Here is a 12,430-nt window from a genome sequence, read left to right on the forward strand (position 1 = left end):
ACGGGGGCCAATGACTTGAAATTCAAGCTGCCAAAGAATATGGTGTTCTTAAGAAAGGAGTAACAGACGGCAGTGGGATTTACAGAAAGATATCAGTAATAAGAAGAGGAACAAGGCGTGATCCGACCTCCAGCTTACTCGGGATGCGTGCAAGATTTTCCCAAGACGCGTAAGATGTAAACATTATATTCCTAACTTTTGACGTAAACTAAAACGTGCTAAATTCTACGGTCGATTATAGACTTGTTTCAACAATGAAAATGAAAATAAATACACTATATTTTATAGGGAAAAATTATTCTGTAATGTTTAACGTGCACATTATTAATTTTATTACATTTCATTCTAATAAATAAATAAAAAAATATCCTACATTAAAATTCCTGTATATTAAACTCAACGCGAAACACCTTTTTTCAGACCTTTATAGGCTCCTCCATAGACCTTTCCGACCCCTTTCCCCAACAAACAACAGCAACAACAACAACAAGATACTGATGAAGGAGTCCTCAATACGTCTTCGAAACGATCCATTCCGTCTTCAGGTTTTGGTCAGCGCTTGTTGCCTCCTCCAGAGCCTAATCCGTCCACCTGTCACCTCTCTGTCCACCAGTATCTGTCGGGTTTTCCTAGCTTCATAGAGTAACAAGGCGTTACAAGGATTAAGATATCTCAAAGACTTGTTAGTCAATCCTAGGAGACATCGTGTGCTCACTTATCTGTAGGAGCAGGTTTTACTGTGCATTCACAGTGTCCTAATGATTTTATCTAGCCTTCTTTTAAACTCTTCCACACTGTTGCTATTTACAACTTCTGGGGGCAGTTCATTCCACGCCTCACATATCTTGCTTGTAAAGAAGTTCCAACGATGGGATGTGTTGTATCTCTTCAGCTCTAGTTTCCATCAAGATCACATTCACAGTTGACCCACGCTCAAAAAAACTAACGTAGGAAGTTACTAACGAAAATCGAGGGCCAGATAAAGTAGTGAACGACTGCTCCATGTTGAGAATTTATTACAAAATTTAGGCCAGAGACGAAGCGCTGGGACCTATGAGGTCATTCAAGGCTGAAAGTGACATCGAGAGTCAAGAAGGTTTGAGAGGCGTAACAAGACGAAAAACCTTTTGCAGTTGCACCATGAAACAACCGTGAGGAGAGGGTGAAAAGTAAGATGGAAGAAAGAGAATATCAACGGAGGTACAGCAAAAGGAATGAAAGGGGTTGCAGCTAAGGGCCGCATGGAGGCTGCGAAGAAACGTAGGTACTGCCTACAGTGCACCGCGTGATGGCACAATCTCTTACGGAGATAAATGCTTTTATGAATGGGAATGAATTTGATGTAAATTACGTTGCTCGTTTTTTTTTCTTTTAAGTAAACACACTAGTAGTGTTCCAGTAACGAGGTGACTTTGGCGACTAATATATAATATTATATATATATATATATATATATAATATATATATAGTATATATATATATATATCAGTATACACCTGGAAAAATGCACCTCGCACCGAATACATTTTGATATCCAGAAATGAGTTAACTTGTCTCTGGAAATTGGAGTACACAATTACCAGCATTAGATTGAAAATGGAATTTCATATCCTCCCGGCAATTGAAACTGGGAGTCTGTAATAATGACGGCCGAATAATACAGTTGTGAAAATGACGTTGGAAACGGAATATGACGTTATTCTAGCCATTCAGCAGTGGGGGATGAATCCGGCGACAATCACATCCTATAAATGTGATGGAAAGTTGGGTGCGTCTGTTTTCCGGAGTCTGCGCTCAATACGGGAACACCATCTTCGGCCTTTTCATTAATTGCTGATTTATAATAATTATCGTTACCGGTAATGTTGCAATTATTTGTAATGGCTATTAATTTGTCTCGCGGTCTTCCACTGAACAAGCAAAAAAATGGATAAAAAATTTTAAATGATATATAATTATATAATAATATATATATTTATATATATATATATATATATATATATATATATATATATATTTATAATATCCACCACCAAAAGGAATCCAAAACAATTCTGACGTATATTACATCACCGTATGTACATAGGGGCCACCTGGAACAGCAAAGGATTTGGGATATACGTTCATAAGTAGAGTGATATAAAATTATAGGTTTAGACCTCCACATTTTTCGTGCATAAAACCTTATTTGCTTTTCCTTTCCAGCATGCTCGCGTTCTTAGAGGTTTACTATAAAATGTAGTTGGGGGAAAATGACTAGAATTTGTTTGCAATGGCAATGTCAAAGAGCTCTATCTCTTCAGTTTCATTGTCTCAATGCACCAGAAGTTCAGAAATAACCATTCTGGAAGTGGTTTATCTGGAACGGCTTCATCATATTTAGTTAAGCAATACTACACTTACGAATTTAATACACAGCCAAGGGTGCGTTTTTTTTTTACGAATATTAGTAAGTAGCAAATCACTGAAAATAACTCATGTTAATGTTACTTGTCAGGTCAGAATATACTTCTTCTTGGAAAGTTATTATCGTTAGTATACTTTATAAGTTTTCTGTAAAAAAAAACTAATGAGAAGTCTTCAGATCTTAAAAAATACTTCTTTCCCACACTTATCCCTACACTAAGGGGTCGGTTGCCTGATGCGCCTTTTCTTACAACATTAGGAGGAGGAGGAGGAGGAGGAGGAGGAGGAGGAGGAGGGAGGAGGAGGAGGAGGAGAATAGTTAGTCCAATTCTCAGTTAAATAAAGGCACATATATTACTGTGAAATTCGTGATTCCATGACTACATGTAATTTGGCCCTCAAATCAGATTAAAAAAAAAGGTAAAGAATTTAGGATGATTTCATTTCACGGCAGATGAGGAAGGCAACTGGAATAAATTGGACAAATGATCTATATATAATGAATGCATATAGGAATAATAATAATAATAATAATAATAATAATAATAATAATAATATAAAAACCACACCACCCAGTCGAATAGGATGACTGTGATAGACCCAAAATAATAATAATAATAAATAATATACTAATATTATTACTATTACTACAGCAACTATTATATATAATGTATAACGATCAAATATCAATAATATCAAACAAAGTGGTTAATAATCGTAATATATCCAAAAAATAACAATAATAAAGAATATACTAATATTATTACTATTACTAATGCAACTATTATTTATAATTCATAATAATCAAATATCAATAACATCAAGCAAAGTGGTTAATAATCGTAAATAGATCCGAGTCTAACGGAGCAGTTGGACAGAAGACATCGTGACGCCCACAAGGGCCTTACCTGCGTCAGCCAGAAGAGCCTGTCGACGGAGGTCTGCGTCGCCAGACAGACGGGCGACTCTCTCGTCAGCCGAGGATACTGGGGCCCCGTGAACACGTGGTCGTGGATTTTGTACCTCCTGCGAACGTCCCACCTCCCAGTGGACTCCTCGATTTTGAAGCCCGTCCCCAGGAGGAGGCTGGGGCCTGACGCCGCCCCCGCTCCCACCCCAGCCTGAGGCGCCTCGCTGCTGTCCGTCGTGCCCTTGTCGTCGTTGAGGACGACCTCGTTCTCGGGCGGCGCCTGCGCCGCCGTGTTGATGGCGGCCGCCTTCAGGAACGTCAGGTACTCCGAGTGGTTGGTGGAACTGAGCGCCGCCGTCCAGCTGTGGGGGGCGGCGTCGGAGATGGAACCGCCGCAACCACCCCCGCCCCCGCCTCCGAGGAAGCCGCCGTCGTCACGTCCGTGCATGAGGCGCAGCGTCAGCAGGATGTTGCTGGTGGTCAGGGCCACGATGCTGAACATGCCCACGCCCCATACTTTGCAGATCATCTGGAAGGAAGAAGAAAGAGGTCGGGGGACGTCAATGCAGGACAGGAGAGAAAAAAGAAAAGATATATATATATATATATATATATATATATATATATATATATATATATATATATACAAACTCTACCTATTTATCTATATATCCACACACACAGACACACGCACATACAGTGCGTATCATTTAAACCAAAGGACTGCTCTATCTACTTCTATTTCCGATCTTATCCGGAATAGGAATAAGAGAGAGAATTAACATCAACAAGAGAGAAAGAAGGCGATCAAGCTATTTAACAAGAGAAATTTACAAACAGCAACGCCACGCCAGCGAGAGAGAGAGAGAGAGAGAGAGAGAGTGGAAAAAATAAGCTAGCAACATTCCCGCAAATTGACAGACGTCCTTCCGGGACATTCTGCGGAAACCGTCGCGCCCGCCCACCCGCGCGGGCGCTAATCAAAAAAACGGCTCGATAAGAGACCGACACTAATCCGCAGTGAAACGGGCGCTGATTAAATGCGTTTCATTACTTGCAGCTGTTACGTGGGAGAACGCTTCGATGACGTTGGAAGAAGGGAGGTGGTGGGGGTCGGTGAGGAGGAGGAGGAGGAGGAGGAGGAGGAGGAGCGCGCTTTTATGTAGCTAATCTGTCCGGGTGTGATTGCCGTGACATTGGAAACGGTTACAATTAAGATCAGAGAACGTTTGATCAGTCCTGTTATGATGAAGATATGCGGTGACTCCTGCGCGGGTGTTATAAAATGGCTTAATGGGGTGACTTCTGAGCAGGTGTTATAAAATGGCTTAATGGGGTGAACTTCTGATCAGGTGTCATAAAATGGCTTGATGGGGTGACTTCTGTGCAGGTTATAAAATGGCTTAATTAATGGGGTGTCATTTTTTAGGTGGAAAAATGGCTTAATGGGGTGACTTCTGTGCGGGTGTTATAAAATGGCTTAATTAATGGGGTGTCATTTTTGTAGGTGTAAAAAATGGCTAAATGGGGTGACTTCTGTGCTGGTTATAAAATGGCTTAATTAATGGGGTGTCATTTTTTAGGTGTAAAAAATGGCTTCATGGGGTGTCATTTTTTAGGTGTAAAAAAATGGCTTAGGGATGTCTTCTGTGTAGGTGTTATAAAATGGCTTAATTAATGGAGGGTCTTATGTGCAGGTGTATAAAATGCTTTAATGGGTGTGTTCTCTGGAGGTGTAAAAAATGGCTGAATGGGTGTTTTAAATGGCTTAATGGGGGTGTCTTCCCCGTAGTAATCTAAAATGCTTTAATGGGGTGTGTTCTCTGCAGGTGTACAAAATGACTTAATGGCGAGTTTACCGTTTAGGGGTATTATATGGCTATTTTTGTGGAAGATTTCTGTACTGGGGTATCATCCCATTCAACAGATGAAGTATGAGAGAGAGAGAGAGAGAGAGAGAGAGAGAGAGAGAGAGAGAGAGAGAGAGAGAGAGACTTAAACTAAAGCTCTGGTTATGTCGAGCAATTCAGATGAAGAGAGAACTGGGTAATATTATTTAAAAGAATAAGAGAGAAATGAATGCCAGAAAACAATTCAGTATAATACCATTGAACATCTATACAACAAAAATTTGTTTAATAACGTGTTTATATTTCTAATGAAAAACGTTTATCTTCTAATGAAAAACTTTAATTTTCTAATAAAAACCTGTACATATTTCTATTAAAAGTATTTATTTCTATAATAAAAACAAATTCATATTTCTAATAAAAAGTGTTTATATTTCTAATAAAAACGTGTTCATATTTATAACAAAAACCTGCACCTATTTCCAATAAAAGCCTATATTTCTGTCATAAAAATCAATTCATATGCCTCTAATAAAAAACGTGTTCAATTTTTTAATTAAAATTTCGAGAAATTTTTCCAGAATGAACTGAGCGATTTTAATCAAATTAGAAAGGGTAAACTTTCGCCGTTTGTCTTCCTACTGGTAATAAACTTTAGAGGTAGATTCCGCTGAAGACTAAAATCTCCATCGAATATCCTGCGACATTAATTACCAAGAGAAAATCAACTTGTGAATGATTTCACACAGTTACGCCAAAATCCGCTCATCAGGTTTCCATTAATACTGCTATTGGATAGATTCAGACAGGCAGACAGAAAGTCAGGCAGGCAGACAGACAGACAGCAGTCCAATTAGACAGACAGACAAAGTTAAATTAGACAGACAGACAACTAGAAAAACAGAGAGACAGAAGGGCAATTAAACAGACAAACAAAAGAACAACTAGACAGACAGACCGAAGGACAATTAGACAGACAGACAAGACAGAAGAGACAATTAGACAAACAGACAGACAGAAGGGCAACTGACAGACCAGAAAGGCAATTAGACAGGCAGAATGGCAATAGACAGACATACAGATAGAAGGACAATTAGACACATACAGACGGACAATTAGACAGACAGAGAGACAAAAGGTAAATTAGACAGAAAAACATATAGAAGGACAATTACACACAGATAGACAGCCAGAAGGAAAATTAAACGGACAGGCAAAATGACAAAGACAGCATGACATATAGACAGACAGACAGACAGAAACACACACAGACAGGCAGACGGACGCAGACAAAAAGACAGCCAGACATACACAGACAAAACAAGGCATACTAGACAGACAGTAGGGCATTGCGAAACCGTACCCAGAACGAAGGTAATAAGAGCCTGACGGTAATCCAGAGAGAGAGAAGAGAGAGAGAGAGAGAGAGAGGGTGGGGGGGGGGGGGTGCTGATTAAAAACTTTCCATAATTAAAAGTTTCCTTCACAGGATGTTCCATGGAAGGATGCCTTCATGATGAATAACGCTTTTCAATGACGACGATGATACTGAATGATGGAGGCGGTGATAATGATATTCGGTGATGATGATGAAGCTGAATTACGGTTTTGATTGATGATGATGAATGATGAATAATGATTTTCATTGGTGATGATACTAGCTGACGCTTTTCAATGATATTCTATCAGAGACGGAACGAGGTTCAGATAACGTCTAACCCTGGACATTTTTAGAGAGAGAGAGAGAGAGAGAGAGAGAGAGAGAGAGAGAGCAATTAAAAGGAGAAAAGGGGGGAATGGAGACATTAGAGCAGGACCGGACTTGGAGAAAAAAAAAAAAAAAATAAAGGTCTCCATTGAGCTTCAGGACTTTAAACCAAAGGTCCGCGTTCCCCTCTCCAAATCCAAAGAATAAACAAAGGATAATGAGAAAGCCATTAATCTGCAGTCTCTCTCTCTCTCTCTCTCTCTCTCTCTCTCTCTCTCTCTCTCTCTCCACTTATGCCATCGCTCATCAGTCTTTGGGTACAGTACTTGACTTTCTATTTATTGTACTTTTACTTTTTTTCTGAGCACAATCTGCTAGAACTCCTGTCTCTTATCTTTTAATAATTCTTCACTTTTCTACTCTTTATTTTCATTCTCTATCTATTCCAGCTCATTTTCCTCATACTCCCCCTCTTCCTCTACCTCTCCTATTCCTATTGTCTATTATTTCATCTGCTTTCTAACGTTTTTCGCTTTCTTAACGGTTTCTCTATCTCCACTTTTTTTAATCAACTTTTTTTTTTTTACATAGAAGGTCTTTTTTGTACATAGAAAGACGTTTTTAAAAACTTAAAAAGCCTCTTTTGACATAGAAAGCCTTTTTTATTTTCTTTTACAGAGAAAGCTTTTTTTTTTAACACAGAAAAGCTTTTTTTTTTTCTTTTTTTTTTTTTTTTTTTTTTACAAAGAAAGCGATTTTTTAAAAAGTTTTCTTTACATAAAAAGCCGTTTTTAAAAACTTAGAAACCCTTTGTTGTTTTAACATAGAAAGCTTTTTTTTTTTTTTTTTTTTTTTATTTTTACATAGAAAGCCTTAGAGAGCAGAGTATCCATTTCCTTCATCTTTTTCTACACGATATTCACATCATTATGGGCTATGCCAAGGAAGCTGTCACAAGTATATTATGATGCCAAATAGATCACAATCAGTCAGTTAATCATCTGTGATAATATAATCCCCAAGTGTGAGAAAGACGAAAGGCAAAGATAAATAGGGGTAAAGATGGGTGGAAATAATTAAATTAATAAAGTCAAATAAACACAACCATCATGAGGACCGTTCCACAGTCTGGCAGAAAATGGAACGAACCTCTTGGTTGTGGACATGGCGATCGTAGCTCATTAATGATAGGAGACAGATGCGGATGTTGGGCGAAACGAGTAGCACGCACTATCTCGCAAGCCTAGATGTGGTATGGAAAACAGAGCGAATTCCGAATTTGAGCAAAGATTACAGACGTGGTACAGATATACCTATTATATATATATATATATATATATATATATATATATATATATATATATATATATATAATATATATACACACACACACAATGAAATATAAAGCGTAGCTCAGAACGAAAGGAGAAGAGAGCTGTAACCAAGAAGAATGGAGAGCTGATCTCTCTCTCTCTCTCTCTCTCTCTCTCTCTCTCTCTCTCTCTCTCTCTCTCTCTCTCTCTCTCTGCTATTCCCAAACCCCGTCACGCTCCTCCTCTGCATAAGAAACGTAAAGAGAGAAAGAAAGACCAAAGAAGCAATAGAAGATTTAACAAAATAAATAAAAAAAATGATGATGATGATGATGATGATAAAGAAAAGCTGGTTGATGAATTAGACGATGATGGTGATGAAGATGAAAAAGATGCCGAGGGTAGTTTTTCAAGAAAATAATTATTTTTTTAAAACCATTTTTTTGCCCAATTGTTATCGTCCTTTTGTTATCGTCCTATCAACCACGCTCGTTCTTTCTTTCTATATCTGAAGTTTCTACTATTTTAAAAGATTTGTTGACAGTTTCTAAAAAAGAAAATTACATTTTCTTCTCAACCTTGTCGCCGCTTTTTCCGAGGATTCCTCGTAATTCCTATTTTCATGCTCTCTTCCCTTTTCTTTTAAATCTAATAACTGATTTTTTCCATCCACTTTTCCTTCCTCCCTTCCACACTCTCGTATCACAATCAGCTTATTTTCTAATCATTACTTCTTCAAAATCTTTCATTCCCTCCCCAATGTTTTTGCATTATTTTCATTCTTTTCTTGTCGATGATTTTTATTTAGTTTCTTTCTCGCATTTCCTCTCCATCATCGTTACTCAACCTTAATCTCCTTAAGATTTTTTTTTTAATTTTAAGAATTAGTCCTTTTTATTTCACGTTGTTGACATAGTGTCTTAATTCCTCAAAATTGTATGTTTTTCTCATAATCTAAATTGTCATTTATTTTTATGTATATTTATTTTCCTTCAACATCAATTTCCCCTAAACATTTCTTCTTAATGTTATATATATCTCATGTTCCTTCCATTTCCTCCATCCTCCAAATCATTTATTATTCGTCTCGTTCTTTCCCATTTCCCTCCGCGATTTAAACCCCATTTATTTCAAATGTTTTCGTTTTCCATTTTTATCCTTCCTTCATCTCAATTCCATTTAATCTTCCTTTACATTTTTTTTACCGGTTTATTTATTCTATTTCATTCGGTCATTTTCTGTCCATTTGCCAACCCTTCTACTAAATGTATAATGCACTTGAGCTTATTTACACATCAGGAAGGATAATGTAAGATACGGAATGAATTCTGTACCATTGAAGGTCACTGGAATAGTATATATATATATATATATATATATATATATATATATAATATACATATATATTATATATATTATTAATAATATATATATATATATTATATATAATACATACACATTACCTATATATAAAAATGTATATATAGATATATATATATATAGTATATATATACATATATCTATATATATATATATAGATATAATATACATATATTTATATATATATATACTATATTAATTATATATCTATATATATATAATATATATAATAATTATATAATATATACATACACGTATGTATATATAAAATGTTATATATAGAGTTTTGCAACATTTTTCAGATTCCTTAGCTAGTTAGAGTGATAGGATGTCTTGAAATGTGCGTTCAGATTTCACATAACATAATTTAAAAGTATGTAACGTAGAATGTAAAGAAAGAGAGAGAGATTACCTTTGTCCGTTCGAAACTAGAATTGTTTCCCTATTATGTCAACGCCATGCGATAAGAGACCCCAAAAATCTCTGCTCTGTTTTCCTAACCTGTCAACACGTTTGATTAGAGATCTCCATTGTGCTTTGGATTCCTGTCATCACGTCTGATAGGGACTTTTGCTTCGATCGAATACGTGCCTTTGTTGAGCTGACTCGTTTCATACGCATACGTCTTTGCCGAAACCACGTTCAGATTTCACGATTTTTCTGTAAAGTTACGTCACATTTTAGCTTCTAGAAGATTGCATCATCTCCACTGCCCAGTTTCCGAGAGCAAAAGATTTCATTATAGACTTAGGATTCCTCGCATTCAGATCTCTCTCTCTCTCTCTCTCTCACGGCACTTTTGATTTCAAAGTAACGTAACGATTTAATACTTACTGAATAGTCACTCGTAACTTGTAGATTTCAGATTTGATATTTCTTAGAGTTTATTTAGTATTAATTAGTGCTTTTTGTGGAATCTGAACAGACATTATACAAGTGTGTAACGGCGCCTTTTTTTTGTGAAATTGTGAATTGTGGTGAATTTTTTAACAAGCTTCAGCAGAAAGAAAATTGGTAAAGGTAAAGTGTGTTATATTTTTATTAGTTGCATCTAATAACTAATGGTTACGATGGTTGAGAGACCTAATAACTTATAGTTACAATGGTTTGATAAACAATTTACATTTTTACGCATTGCAAATTTTTGTGTTTTGTGTGTTTCATTTGAAGTGCATTTATCCATTTTCTTATTGAAGTGTGTCTTTTTAATTTATGTTCTGTGTGATTGGTGCTTTTTACAATTTTGGTATTTTCTACATTTTTCTGTGTTTTCATTTGCATTCACAATTTAATTAACTTAGTTATTTTTATTAATTAATCGTTGCCAATTTAATTGAATTTAATACTTGTGAAAAATTTGCATTTACTTAGAATTCTTTTCAAGTATCATTGTTGTTTAGTACTTTTGAATTAATTTCCATATTTCAAATATTGCCTAACACTTTTGAATTTTGAGTGAATTAATTTTCTTGAATTCTGTGATAAATTAATTTTGATTTAATTTTACTTAATTTGATTCAAGAATTAAATAAACTTTGCATTGTTTTCAAGTAACAGTAATTTTCCATGATATTGTGAATTTCACTTATAAATTTTGAGTTTAATAATAAATTTTTGTATTTAAAATTTTTATGAGTGTTTTAATTTTAACCAATATATAAATATTGCTGTTAGGTAGAAACATAGAGTGGTAATTGATCCGTTTTCCTTCAATTTACTTGAAGTGACTTAGAACCAGGGAAGTGCTTAGACTTCTGAATTCAGGGAAATACTTAGACTTTTAAAGTTGTTGATGGAGTGATGACCTTTAATTAATTTAATTACAAGATTACCTCACACCTGTTTTGATGAACTTTAGAGTATTCAGTCGTTTAGTACCTGTGATGAGGGTTCAGGCGTCTGGCTGTTGTGAGGTAACAATTAATAAATGGTAAGTGTAGTAACCAGATACTTGGCAATTCGTCACTATATATATATATATATATATATATATATATATATATATATATATATATATATATATATATATATATAACATATGTGTGTATGTAAATAAATAAATAAATAAATAAATAAATTATATATATATATATATATAATATGTGTAAATAAATAATTAAATAAATAAATACTCAAATGGGAAGAACATACAACTAGGGATAAAAAATCTACAGCTCTCTTGCAAAAAAAAAAAATAATAATAATATGTATAAACAGTTGAATTAACAGCAAGAAAATAGGAACTGGTAAAAATTTGTCACTGCTCGCTAGCAAAGCATAAACACACAAACTTGCAAAAGAATAACAAGGAGCCATAACAAGCGAAGAATTTTCTGCTCTTTCCTCCAAAGAGCTTTCATAGTCTGCGCACATCACCACTGACGACGCCGCTCCATTTGGGAAAAGAACGACAATCAAAGCCTCGGGATTTTATGGCAGTCCTGATTCGCTGCATCGGGCAGGAGACAGAAAGGTAAACACGAGGAAAAAAAAAAGAAAAAAAAAAAAAGAGAAAAACTCCAAAAGGACGGCCATATTTGTTCGTTGCTACCATGAGCTGACAGCCTAAAAAGGGGCGTGTCCACACTACAGTAATTGTCACAACAATGTCATAAACAGGTAGGCACCAAAGAAAAAAAAAATAAACAAACAAATAAATAAATAAATTAGGAAAAAAGGGACGCCATCTATGTTAGTTAGTGCCATGAGTTGACAGCCTAAAAAGGGGCGTGTCCACACTACAGTAATTGTCACAACAATGTCATAAACAGGTAGGCACAAAGAAAAAAAATAATAAACAAACAAATGAATAAATAAATTAGAATAAAAGGGACGCCATCTATATTAGTTACTGCCATGAATT

General features: G+C 35.6%; 1 protein-coding gene across 1 annotated transcript in view; it reads right to left on the reverse strand.

Annotated features, from left to right (window-relative positions):
• Positions 1-12,430, reverse strand: part of LOC135226256 (uncharacterized) — a 476,135-nt gene that overhangs the window by 93,145 nt on the left and 370,560 nt on the right. The window contains exon 3 of the mRNA XM_064265695.1: positions 3,315-3,845. Within this exon, the coding sequence (XP_064121765.1) occupies positions 3,315-3,845 (531 nt within the window). The remainder of the gene's footprint in view (positions 1-3,314; positions 3,846-12,430) is intronic.

Source organism: Macrobrachium nipponense, chromosome 14 (assembly GCF_015104395.2).
Source record: "Macrobrachium nipponense isolate FS-2020 chromosome 14, ASM1510439v2, whole genome shotgun sequence".
Lineage (NCBI taxonomy): Eukaryota > Metazoa > Arthropoda > Malacostraca > Decapoda > Palaemonidae > Macrobrachium > Macrobrachium nipponense.